The 18074-nt window shown below is 41.9% G+C and overlaps 2 protein-coding genes across 2 annotated transcripts; both read left to right on the top strand.

The window, feature by feature from the left end:
- The first annotated feature begins 1583 nt into the window (after positions 1 to 1583).
- dusp2 (dual specificity phosphatase 2) lies at positions 1584 to 4857 on the top strand. Its single transcript, XM_058070169.1, has 4 exons — positions 1584 to 2362; positions 2459 to 2574; positions 2669 to 2888; positions 4070 to 4857. The coding sequence occupies exons 1-4, from the start codon at positions 1999 to 2001 to the stop codon at positions 4285 to 4287; spliced, it is 918 nt and encodes a 305-aa protein (XP_057926152.1). The 5' UTR covers positions 1584 to 1998; the 3' UTR covers positions 4288 to 4857.
- Positions 4858 to 11044: 6187 nt separating this feature from the next.
- Positions 11045 to 16776, top strand: adra2b (adrenoceptor alpha 2B). Its single transcript, XM_058071801.1, has 2 exons — positions 11045 to 11650; positions 11812 to 16776. The coding sequence occupies exon 2, from the start codon at positions 11835 to 11837 to the stop codon at positions 13389 to 13391; it is 1557 nt and encodes a 518-aa protein (XP_057927784.1). The 5' UTR covers positions 11045 to 11650; positions 11812 to 11834; the 3' UTR covers positions 13392 to 16776.
- Positions 16777 to 18074: the final 1298 nt, after the last annotated feature.

The raw sequence follows: 18074 nt of genomic DNA, 5'->3' as shown, positions 1-18074 counted from the left end.
TTCATTCATTCATTCATTTTCTACCGCTTTTCCTCACGAGGGTCGTGGGGGTGCTGGAGCCTATCCCAGCTGTCTTCGGGCGAGAGGCGGGGTACACCCTGGACTGGTCGCCAGCCAATCACAGGGCACATATAGACAAACAACCATTCACACTCACATTCATACCTATGGACAATTTGGAGTGGCCAATTAACCACATTTTGGAATGTGGGAGGAAACCGGAGTACCCGGAGAAAACCCACGCATGCACGGGTAGAACATGCAAACTCCACACAGAGATGGCAGAGGGTGGGAATTGAACCCTGGTCTCCTAGTTGTGAGGTCTGCGCGCTAGCCACTCGACCGCCGTGCCGCCCCCCTTTTTGTTGTTATTATTCAAGTAAAATAAAAAAATAATTGTATCTGCCAATTTCTGAAAGAGAAAATGACAATGATAGCGTAGGAGTTGCTACAGCCATTAACAGCAGTTAATTATTGCTCACTGTTAGTCACTTGGGCTCAGTAAACTATTAAAAGTGTAAATTGTTTCCACAAAGCGGGTGATGATACAGTGTCAGGGAAAGGGTAGTCAAAGGGATGTGTGGGTGGTGATGGCAGGATGTACCCGTGGGTGCTGCGCCATTTTACTTCCTGTTGGGGTAACGGAAATTGAGGCAAATTTATTCTTTAAAAAAAAAACTGCACACATCCTGAGATGGTTTGTTTTTGTGTTGTCATGTGTTCAGGCAGAGGTTACAGTAAATGCATGCTCAGCAACTCTACTGACAGCCATGATGGACAGTCTTGACAATGTAAGCATGTTTGTGTGGACTGGAATTGCAGCTTAAGCAGGGGAAGTGCGTGACAAAGTGGGAGAGCTAAGTGCTGATGAGGGGCTGACAAGCAGCCAGCCGGGAGAAAAGATGAGGAGGAGGAAAGGAAGTGGGAACGTGAGGAAGTAAGTGGGAGTCACAGTGACACAAAGACACTACTAGTATCTCGGTTGTAATGTGTGTACCGGATGGGAGACAAGGCTCAAAGCAACAGTAAAAAAATGCTGCTCATTGCAATATCATTACAGATTTATGATGTCAAATAAGACAATATAGTAACTACTATTTTATTTGCTGTTTGTTATTTATAATGTATTAAGTAGTAGTTTTAGTAGTATTAAATATATATATTATTACTTACTCCCTATATATATATACCTTTTGTTTATTCACATATATATAAATATATATATAGCCTATAAATATATATATATATGTGAATAAACAAAAGGTGTATATATAGATATATATATAGGGAGTAAGTAATATATATATATATATATATATATATATATATATATATATATATATATATATATATATATATATATATATATATATTATATATAGCCTATAAATATATATATATGTGAATAAACAAAAGGTATATATATATATATATATATATATAGGGAGTAAGTAATTATTTATATATATATATATATATTTAATACTACTAAAACACATTATAAATAACAAACAGCAAATAAAATGTGTCTGAAAAGTTTGAATATATATATATATATATATACCTTTTGTTTATTCACAAGAGTGAAGACAGAAGGGAAAAGATGAGGCATGAAATTATGTTACATTTGGACAAGGATTGGAACCTTTAGCCCCAACTGCAACGTCACTCAACATGAAAACATGGGATAGCCCCAAACCAGCATGCTTGGGCTGGGTGGGGGAGGAACAGAGAGAACGTCATTGTCCAAATAAGGAGTGACGGGCCTATATATGGAAATTCCGCCTTAAGAATGGAAACGAGGCGGGAACAAGATGGCCACACCCATCTCTAGGTAGATATCAATGAGCAAGCTAAACTCCTTTACAGAAGTTATTCACTGAAACTGGCCGAGCAATATTGTCCCGTATAATAATTGTAATAATATTAATCGGGGATTGCTTTGAACTCTGATTTTGAAGGTTTAAAGAATAATTAATTTTACTTACCTTTTTCAACATGACGTCACTCGGAGAGCCTATGGAAATCAACAGTCATGAGTTAGCCCGCATCCTCAGGGAGAGCACCACATCTGCTGGCTGTGTACTTTTGGACTGCAGACCCTTCCTGGACTTCTCCCTGGCACACATAAACGAGTCCCGGAACGTCAACTGGAACTCGATGCTGCGCCGCAGATCCAAGAGCACCGAGGTTGCCCTCGAGTGGCTGATCCCGGACAAGGCTCTGCTGGGCCGGCTACGGCGCGGGGAGTTCAGCCCGGTGGTGGTGGTGGTGGATGATGGGAGGAGGGAAGAGACCGTGGGCCAGATGTTGCTAACTGCCCTGCAAAATGAAGTGCACACGCAGATTTGCTTCCTGCAAGGTAACAGGAAAATTTGAAGCAGCTTTTGCACACACTTGACAACACATATGTCATGGTTTTGTGGAGAATTTAACGACGCCATGACCTCGTTTTCAGGTGGATTTGAGGAATTTTCAGAGGCCTATCCAGAACTTTGTTACAGCAAACAAGTCTGTGCAGGTGAACCAGAGCCAGTGAGCCAATCTGGACGGAGCACACCTGCATATGACCAGGTAAGACATTAAAACACGCAGTATGGTTAATATAAACACGACGTGAGTGACAGCTCCACAATGATAATAGTATTTGTGTTTGTGTCCACCACAGGACGGTCCTGTTGAGCTGCTTCCCTTCCTGTTTCTGGGCAGTGCCGTCCACTCGTCACGCCGAGAGACCCTCACAGCAGCGGGCATCACAGCGGTCCTCAACGTCTCCTCCTCATGTTCGAACTTCTTCGAGGGGGAGTTCCAATACCTTCGGCTCAACGTGGAGGACAGTCTAGCTGCAGACATCGGATCTTATTTCTCCACAGCTATCGCTTTTATCGGTGAGTGGCATTTCTTGTCTAAACATGACAATGTGGTTAATATTTGCTGACTGTAATGACAGTACAATCAGGCAAAATTTGTATGTTAGCAAAATGTTGTTTTTAGGTGTTAAAATAAGAAGTTGATGCATGAAAACTACTTAGATAGTTACTTTTTCGGAACGATTTGTTGCCTATTGATAGAAGAGTAGTCATATTGTTATTTTTGTGTCGCATGTATATGACATCACCGCACGTGTGTTCTTAGCTAACATTTTTGTTTTGAAAAGTGTTTATTTTTTGTTTATTTGTTTGTACAATTTACATATATTTACTTTTTTTTTACTTCCCCCTGTCTTATTTTAAGATATTTGTAAGTATATACATTCTGCTGTATCATTTATTTGAAAGATTCCCTCCTTCACTGATTGGCTATTAACATGTTATTGGCATTATAGCGCCACCTGTTGCTTTGGAAGCCTACAAATTCATTATGTAGAATGGAGCTCAATATCTTTTGGGTGGATGGAGATTTTTTCCCCCCTTCTAAATCAATTTAAACTTGACATATTCATACAGTATTCCCTCATGATGTGATAAGTGAATTTCCGTGAAGTAGGATTCATCTGGAAATTTAATATTTTTATAGTTAGTACATAGAAAACCTGTTCACAAACCTCTAAATACAGTAATAACAGTGATAATAACACTATTAGAGCCCTTTAGACATGAACTGTAGTCATCTTTACACTTGTATTACCCAATATAGTAGACATAATAAGCTTAGATAAGGAATTTAAAATAAATAAACTCAAACTATAGCGTATGTCGCAATGAATATGGGACCCATATGGGACGAACAAGTGGCACACAGGAAATGACATCAGGGGGTCCTAGTTGAGTTTTAGCTTAGCAATAGCTCTTGTTTTTATCAGGGATTTTTATTCAGGAATATTGTGAGATATTCAAACCTGCAATAAAAGGCTGTTGTTCTGGCATTCAAGTCTGGTGATTGCATGGGCCATCAAACGTTACAGTAACAGCACTGGCACAGGAGATGTGGCACGATTCTCTCAATTCTAGATTAACTGGAGACTTAAATTGTTCGTAGGTGTGAATGTGTGTGTAAATGGTTATTTGTTTGCAGAAATTCAATAGCAAAACACGTTATGATCATATCCTTTTTGTGTCTACACCCACAGATTCAGTGAAGCAGAATGGGGGTCGGGTGCTGGTGCACTGCCAAGCAGGTATCTCTCGCTCGGCCACCATCTGTCTGGCCTACCTCATGCACGCCCAGCGGGTTCGGCTGGACGAGGCCTTCGACTTTGTGAAGCAGCGGCGTGACGTCATCTCGCCTAACTTGGCCTTCATGGGACAGCTGCTGCTGTTTGAGATGGATGTCCTGTGTCAGGGCTGAAGACTACAAATGTATACTTTTTTGGCATTGGAGCTTATTAAGTGCGGTGATGCTGGCATCACTGCATCCTCTTGTGGGACAACATTGTGTAAGAAACTATTTATTTCCATTTAATGGGACAGTTTATTGACATGACTGTTGTTCATGCACATTATAGATAAGAGATCCAACATTTTTTTTTAGTCAAGTAAAAAATTGCATTGAAGCTCGTCTCTGTATTTATTTCATACACAAGAGTTCCGTTGTACTTACACACAATAACCTCAGGATGTACTTGGTTTACTGGGGCGGTTTGCAGCGGTTCGAGGGTGAAGCTTCCTAATCAAAGGCCATGATGTCGTGGTTCTTTGATGTAGGGGGTGAGGAGGAGTTCAAGTATCTCGGGATCATGTTCACAAGTGAGGGAGGGCATGAGATTGCTGCGGTTGCTGTACCGGACCGTCATGGTGAAGACAGAGCTGGGCCAGAAGATGAAGCTCTAGATTTCAGTTGATCTTTGTTCCGACCCTCACCTAGGGTCATGAGCTCAGAGTGGAGCCGCTTATCTGGATGTCTGGATGCCTGCTGAAGTATTCCGCATGCCCAGGCGGATGGAGGCCCTAGGGTAGCTCTCGGACAAGCTGGGGGGGGGGGGGGGGGACTATGTCTCACAGCTGGTCTGGGAACGCTTCTGTGTCTGTGTTTCCCCCACAAGAACACAAAATATGAATAAAATACATGCGTAAAAATGTCTTATTGTGATTTATTTTAACTTTTAAAAATTGTCTTTTAATATACAACTCAAAGTATTGGTTGAGTGCTATCAAACAAATCCTCTAATGCTGCAGACTTTGTGGAACCTTGAAAATATTATAAAAATTAATATTTTTTATTATATATATATATATTATAAAAATATAATATTTTTATTATAAAAATATAATATTTTCAACCAATACAACAGTTGGGATAAAAAAACCCACAAGATTTAAGGAGAGTTGTAGATTTACACGTTTAAATAATATACCAACAGTATAATTAAAAAATTAAAACAAGAATAATACAAAAAAATGCACGTGTGTGCAGCAAATTTGTCTAATTTCATTTTCTGAAAAATAAAAAATCTATTTCCTACATAACATGCATAAACTAATCTATATATTCGCCTTTCATGCAGGAAAGCACACAGCAGCAGACGGATAATCCAGTTTCAGGTTGAAAACACACAGAATACATGTTGAAAGCTAAATAGCGACATCTAACGAGTTTATTGTACAATTACATTATCAAGAATCATCCAGCAGATGGCGCCATCACACTGTTTATAAAAATATAGTGGCCCTCAGTCGAGCAGGACACAAGTGAATTGTGAATGAAACGTTTAAATCTATATTATTTGCAAACATGTATTTATTCCACCAAGTGCAGAAGGCTGATCCGCCTCCTTTTTTTCCTTTACGTGTAAAACTATACATAATTACAATTTAAAAAAATTACAGATGATCTCATTCCAGATTAAAGTGTTACTACAGGCAGTGTTGTATTGCACATCAAAATATAATGTGAAATGAAAAAAATCCAAATGTAAGTGCAATACATATGTGACCATATTAGCACTCATACACATGCTGTAGTAGTCATTGCAATGCAAAATAGGTGCACACACAAAGTGCTGCAAAACAAAATTTTCTTTATAAAGCTAAGGTTCAAGACCGCCCGACTGCACACAACAGCAGCAATCTGAATGAAAAGTCTTAAAAGAGCTCAGCTGGATATATTGTGTGTGTGTGTTTGCACAGAGAGAATCTTCCAGGATAAAAACCTTACTTTTTGAAGGAATATTCTGTTCCAGAAATAGCATTTTTTAAAGAGAATGTGTGCAAACTTTCCTAGTGTGGGAAGGATGAATAACCGCCATGATCTCTGATAAAAGGATAATGTGCGTGTTTAATGTGGTGAGAGCACATGGCCTCAAACAGTGCATGGCGCACTTGAATGGTAGTGCATTGTGCATTGACTGCTGTGCTATGCTGGCATCACCATCACACCTCCTCTTGTATATTTCGCTAAAGGCAAATCCACCCCTGAGAAACGTCATCGGAGTACATTCCAGTGCTTGAAAAGCTTTATTCTCTATATTTATATATTTTTAGCATGAACGGGGGGGGGGGGTGAATAACCATATTGGCGCCTACTTCAGCAGGGCCTGCAGCTGCCATTCCAGGGGAGGACGTCTCTTTAATTTAATGAATAATGTGTGCAGGGTGGGCGCACTAGCAAACAAACAGGACCTCCTACCCACGGAACCATTCATGAGATGTTTGGATACGTGGGCCGCCTAGTGTGTGTTTATGTCACACGGGCCACCTACACACTCTGACACAACACAACACAACACAACACAAACGCAGAACGTCGCTTTGTTTCCTTTTAGGGGATGACGCAAACAGACTTGCAATCACACACTTGACCTCAGGGTGCTGTGAGGGGTGCTTTTTAGGTGTGGTGGTGCAGGGGGGGGGCGATGTGGTGCGGGGTGCATAATGCAGAGGGATTTAAATGGAAGTCAGGTAATGATGAAAATGCATGAGCACATCAGAGAGCGTCGAGAGCCTTATGTATGTGTCTGCAGTCTTTGCGGGGGTCAAAGGTTGGAAGTAATGTGGTTCAATTACACATCCACTGAAAAGGGGGGGTCATTTCTGGGTCTTGAAGCTATAGTCAGCACTAAGATCTGTAAAAAGGGTCTCCTGAAAGCTGTAATGTTCAAGAGTATTCATTCATTCATTTTCTACCGCTTATCCCCACGAGGGCTGCGGGGGTGCTGGAGCCTATCCCAGCTGTCTTCGGGCGAGAGGCAGGGTACACCCTGGACTGGTCGCCAGCCAATCACAGGGCACATATAGACAAACAACCATTCACACTCACATCCATACCTATGGACAATTTGGAGTCGCCAATTAAGCTAGCATGTTTTTGGAATGTGGGAGGAAACCGGAGTACCCGCAGAAAACCCTCACATGCACGAGGAGAACATGCAAACTCCACACAGAGATGGCCATGACTGGAATCGAACTCTGGTCTCCTAGTTATGAGGCCTGTGTGCTAACCACTCGCACACAATGCCGTCCCATTTTTTTTATTACAGTATATATTTTCAAGGGACAATACAATAAAAATGTAACTTAAATATACTTTAGAGTAGTCAGTGTGCAGCTTGTATAGTAATATATATTTATTATGCCCATAAAATGACTCGGCACACAGCCATATTATCTTCAAATACATCGTCACTGATACGCCTGACTTACAACTCCAACCTCTACACTACAACATCATCTGGACCAATTCAATATCAATGTTTACTAACACCTTTAAACAAAATACATCGACCTGTACATGTCCTCACGAGGGTGACAGGGGCATGCTGGAGCCTATCCCAGCTACCGGTACACCCTGGGCACATACAGACAAACAACCACATACTCATATCAATTTAGAGTCTCCAATTAAGCATAATTTTTGGAATGTGTTCAGTCTTCTTTCTGCATCTTTAACACAAAGGTTCTCATGTGATATCAACGTAAAAAAAATGTGTTTTGGATGAATGTCTAGAAGTTGCAAAGAGCTTCTTCACATGAACGACGACAGTAAATAAAGATATAGCGAGCTTTCGACAGTCCATCAAAAGCTGCAAGTGATGTGTGCGCCTTGCATGAATGGGGTCGGCTTTCAGTCAATAATAAAGTAGAACCTGTGGGTATCATTCTTTCTCCCACCGATGCAGAGGAGGAATGATGGTCTCATCCACATTCTCAAGGAAGCTGGTCACACTGGCTTCAGGTGTGGAAAAAGATAAATTAACCTTGCACAGCGGACAAGTAGTTAGCGCGCAGGACACACAGCGAGGAGACCCGAGTTCAATTCCAATTCTGTGTGGAGTTTGCATGTTCTGCCCGTGCATGCGTGGGTTTTCTCTGGGTACTCCGGTTTCCTCCCACATTCCAAAAACATGCTAGGTTAATTGGTGACTCCAAATTGTCCATAGGTATGAATGTGAGTGTGAATGGTTGTTTGTCTATATGTGCCCTGTGATAGGCTGGCGACCAGTCCTCTCGTCCAAAGACAGCTGGGATAGACTCCAGCACCCCTGCGACCCTCATGAGGATAAGCGGTAGAGAATGAATGAATGTAATTTTTCCACTCATTAAACTTGCCGAATTGACGTTTGTGAAGCATTTTCTCACAGGCTGTTCATACTTTCGAACATTTGCAGCATTTCTTGAAATGCTGGCTGTTCAACTGTATTAAAGAGCATGAGGTTCTGTGCCGCTCTAAGAATACACACCATTGTCTGCTGTTCCTTTGCAAATCAAATGTCTCAATGATTGTGATTGGCTGGCGACCAGTCCAGGGTGTACCCCGCCTCGACAGCTGGGATAGGCTCCAGCACCCCCGCAACCCTCGTGAGGATAAGCGGTAGAAAATGAATGAATGAATGTCAGTAAGTGTTACTGAATCGAAGGCTCTGCATGTCGATGTGTATTTTTTTTTGTGTCATTTGTGCTGATTGGCTCACCTTGCTCATTATTAACATTCCCACAGGGCAACTGTAGCTTTTGCCTTTGTGAGCATCTTTTTCCCTCCTAACGTCTATGTTACCTTGCATGGCTCCTTACGAAGCTCTACTCTTTTGCTGTCTGTGTGGAGACGAAGCAACTGTATGACTGCAAAAAGAGGACTCACTCTGTTTGCTGTTGTTCTATGTTCTATGATCAGCCTATGGGATAGGCTTTAGCACCCCCCGCGACCCTCATTAGGATAAGCAGTAGAAAATGAATTAGAAACCACATACAGTGTCAAATTTATCAACTCCAAATCGATTAAAATGGACTACAGTGCCAGGAGATACAAATATATTGATATAAAATTTGAGAGAACACAATTCCCTTCCCTGCCCTCCCCTGTTAAAAAAACGTCTATCGGCCCTAAATAGCTGTGAAGCGAACAAAAGTGAAGGACGTAACCGCACAGAGACGGCCATTATTTTGGTGGCAAGGCCCTATAATAAGCATCGATGATAGATGGGGAGCATGAAAAAGCATTATTGTGAAATTGTAGTTTTTTGGTGAAAAGTTCAACAGTTTTACACCTTACCAAATTAGAGTGTAGATTTCAGGTTCATCTAAGTCAGGGGTCTCAAAGACGTGGCCCGCGAGCCAAACGTGGCCCGCAGGACACTAGTTTGAGGCCCCTGCCTTGATATGAAAGTTTAATGTTAGTGCGGCCCGTGCAAGTTTGATATGGATGCTGTATGGTATCATGTACCCAGAAAAAATTATTACGTTTGATTAATGTTCATGTGGGCGGCACGGTGGTCTAGGGGTTAGCGCGCAGACCTCACAGCTAGGAGACCAGGGTTCAATCCCACCCTCGGGCATCTCTGTGTGGAGTTTGCATGTTCTCCCCGTGCATGCGTGGGTTTTCTCCGGGTACTCCGGTTTCCTCCCACATTCCAAAAACATGCTAGGTTAATTGGCGACTCCAAATTGTCCATAGGTATGAATGTGAGTGTGAATGGTTGTTTGTCTATATGTGCCCTGTGATTGGCTACCAGTCCAGGGTGTACCCCGCCTTACGCCCGAAGACAGCTGGGATAGGCTCCAGCACCCCCCGCGACCCTCGTGAGGAAAAGCGGTAGAAAATGAATGAATGAATAATGTTCATGTTAAAGGTTAAATAACTGTTAATAGTTAACCTCCCTATCCGTGTGGAAGTGGTAAGTTTTTGGCTATTTAAGTTTAAAAGAAATAACTTTAAACTTTTAGGTCGCTAGCTCTCTAGTTTGCGAGTTAGCATGTGTCTCAAGACCCTGCAGTTGCGCAATATGTTGTAAATAAAAAGAGTATAAATGTGACTATAGTCGTGTTTTGTCATGTCTACAGGGCTCTAATAATGCTTTGTTAATTTTAATCTAAAAAAAATTTTTTGTCTACCCACCAACTATATGTGGTTTCTTAAGTTTTTATTATTTGCCATTTCAGTATTATTATTATATTTGTTTATTACTGATTGATTGATTTTCTTTATTCTTGATTTGTTTTATTTATTTTTCATCTTATTTTGTGTAGAAAAATAAAAATCAAGATATTTGAAAACAGTGGAATGTTTTATCAGAGCTTTTATTGTAGAAAATGGAAACCAAAGCAAAGTTTATTCATTTTTCTGTTTTTAATAAATGCGTTTTTTTTTTTTTTTTTGGAAAACCTGATGCGGCCCAGTCTCGCCCAGACCCTAACTCCAGTGGCCCCCAAGTAAATTGAGTTTGAGACCCCTGATCTAAGTGAACCACTACACTGCTAATTAACTTATATATGTATAAAGCTATTTTGCATTAAAATTCCCCAAGACAACCAATAGTCTTAAGTCTCAATGAATTAGAACATCTTTGAAAAGTGAATGTCTGGGGCTGCATGAGTGCTGCCGGGGGAGCTTCAGTGCATGAAAAAACATTTGACATGCCAAAAACGCCTACTCGGAAAGTTCATTTTGATCACAAGCCAATAGATTGATTGATAGTTCTTTACTAAGGTTGATCCAGCAGCCTTCCATAAATGGCTATGGTCAAAGTGTCATTTTTAATGGGCTCAGTGGGATAGACTCCACGGAGGAGGGGGGGTGGACGTCAGGGTCCCGTGACGCCCACAGCTAAACGGTGACGTCATTGGGTCTAAACAGAGAGAGAGAGAGAGGGAGCGAGAGAGAGATATGGGAGGCACCTAGAACCAAGTCCTCAAGTGAAGATGCGCCCCAGAAGCCGATGATGTGCGCCACAGGAGCCGTTCCATCTTGGCAGCGTGGAAAGGACTGAGAAAGGACTTTTTGTGTGTGTGTGGGAGGAAGATTTTCCCACCAGACGCAGGAAATGGTGTTAGTGGACTAACTGGAAAAACATGACGGGCTGTAAATATTGTCAAATATGAGCTTCATGGACTTTTTGCGCACCAAATAAGGCGCGTCCGCAAGCAAAGACGCGCAATGTAAGAATAATCCTCTCGAACTGAGAGTCCCCTCCCTTTTTTATTTTTATTGTGGCCCCTAATCGATTCCTCAATACTTTTGAGTGATCGACCTTTTTTATGAGTCAGAGAAGTTGAAGTTGCCAGACGCACGGGAAAACTGCAATGTTACAGAGATCGAATCAGTGTGGCTTTTTTATGGAGTCGTGGCTTTTTTCCCCCTTAATTAAAAAGCGTTGATCCGTGTCCTGACGCAAGAGGAGACCCCACAAGTGCTTTGTGAGCTTACAATGGACTCGGAAGCACCGTCGTGGAGGATGCAAGGGAGCTAACATTTGGAGAAAACACAAGACTCAGCAACAGAGGTAAAAATCACATTTTTATCCATGTTTGCATTTGTTTGATAAAAGCTGCTGATAATAAATAAAAAGCATGTATCTCCAAAAGTCATTTTTGTTACATTTGGAGATGTATGTTGTTATTAAACACTCCAAAATTCAAAGGGGTTTTTGTTTTATCCATAAAGACCCCAGGAGAGGAGACCCAAGCATGGGCTCGGTACCAGAGGGCGGCTGCTCTCTGGAGATGAGCAGCTGGAATGTGAGCGGCGCCTCCGTCCCTTGCAACCAGAGCGTCCTGAAGCTGGCGCCCTACTCCCCTGAAGCCACGGCAGCCTTCGCCACCGCCATCACTTTGATGGTGCTCTTCACCATCGTGGGGAACGTGATGGTCATAATCGCCGTCCTGACCAGCCGCTCTCTGCAAGGTCCGCAGAACCTCTTCCTGGTGTCGCTGGCCGCTGCCGACATCCTGGTGGCCACGCTGATCATCCCCTTCTCTCTGGCCAACGAACTTCTGGGCTACTGGTACTTCAAGTCTCTGTGGTGTGAGATCTACCTGGCCCTGGATGTGCTCTTTTGCACCTCCTCTATCGTTCACCTGTGCGCCATCTCTCTGGACCGTTACCTGTCCATCTCCAGGGTCACCTACGGTCGCCAGCGGACTCCCAGACGCATCAAAGCCGCCATTGTGGTGGTGTGGCTCATCTCCTCCATCATTTCCTTCCCTCCGCTGCTGTCTCTCAATAAGAGTGAAGGAGGCAACCTCGCGAGTGAGAGGGGTCCTCAGTGCAGGCTCAACGACGAGCGCTGGTACATTCTTTACTCCACCATTGGCTCCTTCTTTGCACCATGCCTCATTATGATTCTGGTCTACGTGAGAATCTACCAAATTGCCAAGCAGAGAACACGGTGTCCCCCCGGGGAGCCCCGCAAGGAAGGCGTCGGTGCTGCCACACCGAGTCAACCCAAACGGCACTTACAAGCCAATGGTAGGGAGGACGAGCAATCTTCCCTGAAGAAAACAGCTAATGAAAGACCCCCTACCCTCGCAATTACCCCATCCCCCTCAGAGGGGCAGGCACAGCCCTCCCAGGATCCCAACCCAAATAACCTTCAACCTCCATCCCCTTCTCCGGCCCTGAGCCCAGTCACTAACTCTGTAGAGACTTCTCCTCACGCGCCACCTGCCGCCCCGTTGCCGTCGCCCCAGTCCTCTCCAGCCAAGACTAAAGAGGACGTCAAAAAGGTCAAGCGGCAAAAGGGCAAAAAATCTGACAACAACAACGGCGACAGCTCCAGCACGGACAGCGAGGCCAGCAACGGCGGGGGCAGGGGCAGCGCGAGTATGCCAGGGTCACCTGCAGGAGGGGGCATCCACTCCCCAGGCTCCATCAAGCGATACAGGAACATGATTGCCACTTCAAAGGGGGCTCGGCTGGCGCCGGGGAGAAAGTCTAGAAGAGAGACCAACCCCGGGGCTGCCAGGCGTAAAGCCATGCTTAACCGAGAGAAACGCTTCACTTTCGTCCTGGCCGTAGTCATCGGGGTGTTTGTGGTGTGCTGGTTCCCCTTCTTCTTCTCTTACTCCCTCCAGGCTGTGTGCCCCGAGACCTGCTCCATCCCTGACCCGCTCTTTACATTCTTCTTCTGGATAGGGTACTGCAACTCCTGTCTCAACCCAGTCATCTACACCATCTTCAACAAAGACTTCAGGATGGCTTTCAAAAAGATACTGTGCAGAAACACAAAGGGTACTTTCTTTTAACATACACAGGCTAGGACTCGGTCACCCGCATTTGCAACAGTGACATCTTGACAAGGGCTGCATTCACGGTATTGTGAGCCATGGAAATGTACACTTCCAATTCCGGATTTCTTTAAAACAGCCATAAAATGGTGTGAATTGGCATTTGGGACTACTAGGGTTTCCCAAACTTGGTCAAAAAAATGTCATGTTTTGACACTGGACAGTTATGAAAAAGCCAATATTTGTGTGCCTGCTTCATCGTTGCTTAGATGCATTTGAGGTACTCAGGTACTCAAATACTGGAAAATTATATTGGAAATATTGTATATGCATGGAATATATGTGAAATAATCATATATTCATGAACCAAAGTTGAATTCAAATGAAATGTTATTGTTTCACTGCCTTAAAGCATTTAACTTTTGACCCATGAAGAACTCACTTTTGACACATTTGGGCTCCAGAGCCTCGGTTTGGGAAACCCTAGATTAAGAACAGGGTGTGGTTGAGGATTTACTTCTACCACATCACACTGACTGAATGTTGATTTCAGAGAGACGCCAGAAAAGTGATATGTGAAATATATATATCCAATGTGGTGTTTGTACTTATTATTAAGGACTGCCAGGTTATTGAGGAAAGAAAACAGGTAAACAGGAGGCAGGCTGACCTTAGATTCCAACAAGCCCGGGGGCCCTTTTGTTTATCAGCACAGAGCACAAGGAGCACACAAGGTTAGTGGTGATTTCTTGCAGTCTTAATCTGCCCAGCTGCAGGGCAAACATGTGTTTTCCTGATTTCTATCCAAAAGAGCAGCAACAAGAGGCATCTGAAGATGGAAAATGTGATAAAGCACAGGGAAGAATCCCTTTGAATATATATATATATATATATATATATATATATATATATATATATATATATATGACATTCATGTGTGTCAGATGCTTCAAAGTGGACACTCAGGTTGTTGTTAGGTTTCAGTAACGGCCTGAAGGAAATCTAACACTAAAGCAATGTTCTCGCCTGCTTTTAATGCATCAACAATAAGACTCTCTAACGAGATTATCCACACTGTCATGGGAGTTTCATCCGCTGATTTATGTGTGTCATTTTCAGAGTGAGGGGAATACGCATTAACCAAAAAAAACAAAAATTGTAAAAAGACAGGCGCACAATGCAGTGAGGTTGACGTAACGTCACCGTCTATTTCATCCTACCGTCTATTTTCACTCACATTTCCTCTCACTACAGTGCAATGGTGGTATATGTCTGCAGATGTTTACACACATTTATCACCATGAATGTCATTTTCTATTGCTTATCCTCACGAGGGTCGCGGACAGGTGCTGGAGCCTATCCCAGCTTTGTGCGAGAAGCGGGGTACACCCTGGACTGGTTGCCAGCCAATCACAGGGCACATATAGACAAACAACCATTCACACTCACATTCATAGCTATGGATAATTTGGAGTCACCAATTAACCTAGCATGTTTTTGGAATGTGGGAGGAAACTGGAGAACCCGGAGAAAACTCACACATGCACAGGGAGCAACATGGTGGAATCGAACACGGGCCCCCTAGCTGTGAGGCCTGCACGCTAACCACTTCACACTGCACCTCGGTGTCACTTCAGTTATTAAAAATAAAATAACCAGGGGTTTAAATGTTAATTGACTTTGGATTTTCTCCAATGTACGTCAGGTCCAAATTGTATGTACATTCCGACTCAAACATAAGAGGTGCTGCAAGTTCTAGAATTCATTTTGACTGAATGAGGCCAAGCCCTTTTCATTTCTCAATGATGATCATGATTGACTGAAGATGGTAGTTTCTCTTCGGAGGAAACCAATTTAAATGGAGTTTGCCAAGAAGAGTGGTGAAATATCCAAACTCTCATTACCAAGGCTCCAATACATATACATACACCCCCACTAATACTACACGAATACCACTTTATGAAGCCATCACCGAGGTTCTGGCTGGATATTTCACTACCCCCCATTGGTAGAGTTCATTGAAATCGGTTGTTTTTGAGCACCATCACTCACAAGACACTAATAGGGCTTAGTTTAAATGCATCACCAATTACAACATTTACTGTATGTGCAGTATATATCATTTTCAACCAAAGTGAAATACATTTCGAACTCGTGCACCCAATCAATGCATAAGATATCATCATTTTAGACATGATGAGTGTCTGTAAACATCTGATCACAGCTATCTCTCTCTCTCTCTTTCTCTCGCTCGCTCTATATACTGTATATACATATATACATATATTTTTTTCTCTTGCCAGGAAACAGGTTTGCTGTTTCCTTGACAAAATGTGTGTGTAATAAACCGCACACATGCTTATTGACTCATTGGGACAAGGGCTGTCAGCGGCACATTGTCTAATTCTGCTGACCTGAATGTGTGTGTGTGTGTGTATGTGTGTGTGTGTGTGTATATATCTCTTCTGGTTGCAGATCTATTATAGACTTTACTTGCCATGTGACTGCTTCTTCTATAGTTGTGAATACCAGACTTATGTCAATGCATTGAAAGAGTCATATTGATATGTGTGTATGTATATGTGTGTGTGTGTGTGTGTGTGCAATCTTCTGACTACCCTTAAGGCCTGCCTCATTGATGTATGGCTCCAGTGTTGCTTTACTAAAAGTCATATTTGGTCTTTGGGTGGTGGATGTGTGCAATGGGAGGTAACGATATAAGACTGTATTATTTATTTGAAATTAGTGGCTGTTTTCTCTCTATTTATTGTTCCATTGCAGTGTTATATTGAGGGTTAAACAATATCCTATTGCTCAGAGGGTGAAAATTTTTTTAACGAGCGAGAGCCTTATTGATTGTGATTAAAATGTGGCTTTTTGTAAGATGGGGATGTGCTGTAAGTGAAAGAAGATGAACTAACATAATTTTCAAACAGAAATATAAGCACATTTGGCGGAAAACTCTGCCAAAAAAACACAATTAGTGAGTAATGGTTTATGAACATTTACAAAAAGCTAAAGAAAATAACCCAGAGCTGTCTTGAATTATTATTTTTGAATGCCTTCTCATTTTCTTTCCAGAAAAAGCTGCGATTAAATAACTTGATATCCTTCTTGGCTTCTTGTAAGTCACCTGCCATTGCTTTTTGTGGTGAATCTGCTGCTTTTCTTTAAAAAAAAACAAAACACTAAAATAAAACAAACAAATAAAGTAAAGCTATATGGCTCGAGGGTGAGACCTGCACTAATCTATCTCTTGATGGCATCTTTTCCTCGGAAAATGCCTGTCATGGATGTTTCCCCCGCTGCGTTTTGACCGAGACGCAAGCTTTGGAGCTGTCAATCATCCATCTGTGATCTTTGCCACCCCGTCCCCTTCTGTTTGGAAATAAAGTTATTTGGAAAAAGCACCCAAGGCGTCTTTAATAGTTTGTTGGTTTGTATATGACATGAAGTAGCAAGAGGCAAAGAGGAAACATAATGATAGTGTTTATTTTACTTCCAAATAAATAATGCACTGTGTTAACGATGTCATTCATGCATATGCAGTAGGTGCCGCTATATGAAGGTGTGCTGATCCAAATGTGGATCATTCTGGCTTGGTAGTCTGCTGTCCAGCAAGTGCCAATCTAGTTTACATAGCACTGTTGTTATTTTTTTGTGTATGCCAGATGCTTTATTCTGTCACAGTGAGTTCCACTTCTGGTTCTATGGTTATCGTGACATTTTTCCTCTGAACTTCTTGTGGCATCACAAAAAAAGCCAAAGAAAAAGCAAGTGGAATTCATCGCTAGGATGTTGTGTCACAACATTTGCATGATGGTGGTTTGAAATTATTTTACTTTTGACAGATATTTTTCAAGAACATTTTGGCTGAATTCTGAGACATTCTTAGTCTTATGTTGTTTCAAATTATTTAACATCCACCATCCAATGACACGGGTATATTGTAAATATCACAACTAAAATGATTATTCATTCCCATTCCCAAAAACTAATTTAAATTAATTATAATTATAAAATTGCAGTATAATTTATTACACTTTAGTAGATCTCAGGGATTTTTTTAAGGAATGAAATAAATATATTACATATATATATAATATATATATATATATATATAATATATTACATGTACACACACAGACACAACAACATGGATTCAATTAACTAGTGTCCTTTATGACACTAATTTTTACCATTTTGATATAAAATAAATTTTCAGCCCTTTGTATTGAATTGTGGACTCCCATAGAGCAGCTACACAGGATAATCAGCACAAAAAGCTTTCTAGTTCTTCCAGAATCTGCACCTATTCAACAGTATTTCTTTGGATTTCATGCTTCTCATGAAGCAGTCAGTTTTAATTTATTCCACCCACAGCTCGCCTCCAGGCACGCCCACTCTGCTGTGGTTGGTTAAACTCCTGAGTGCTTAGGACTTACGGTTTGTAGGAGTTGATAATAAACAACGATTTATCTTTTTAAAGTGTCGGCTTTTAAAATACAGCCATATGTGTTGGATCCCGAATCCGATCCGGAAGTAGAAACTGAACTGAAGAAAAGAGAACTTCAAGACATCTCTCAATGGTAAGTAGCTTTAGCATTTTAGCGTTTTTACAGCATTGGTAATGTGTAATGTGTTTTGCGGGACTACGGGACTATACTATTAGCAACCCTGCTCCCTGTATGCTACACAGAC

This window comes from Doryrhamphus excisus, chromosome 4 (genome assembly GCF_030265055.1).
Source record: "Doryrhamphus excisus isolate RoL2022-K1 chromosome 4, RoL_Dexc_1.0, whole genome shotgun sequence".
Lineage (NCBI taxonomy): Eukaryota > Metazoa > Chordata > Actinopteri > Syngnathiformes > Syngnathidae > Doryrhamphus > Doryrhamphus excisus.
Note: the sequence above shows the minus strand (reverse complement) of the source record. Positions and strands in the feature narration are given on the sequence as shown.

Coding starts and splice junctions, on each gene's coding strand:
- dusp2 (XM_058070169.1), top strand. CDS start 1,999: ATGACGTCACTCGGAGAGCCTATGGAAATCAACAGTCATGAGTTAGCC. Junction 2,363..2,458: donor GCAGATTTGCTTCCTGCAAG/GTAACAGGAAAA, acceptor CCTCGTTTTCAG/GTGGATTTGAGGAATTTTCA. Junction 2,889..4,069: donor CACAGCTATCGCTTTTATCG/GTGAGTGGCATT, acceptor CTACACCCACAG/ATTCAGTGAAGCAGAATGGG.
- adra2b (XM_058071801.1), top strand. CDS start 11,835: ATGGGCTCGGTACCAGAGGGCGGCTGCTCTCTGGAGATGAGCAGCTGG.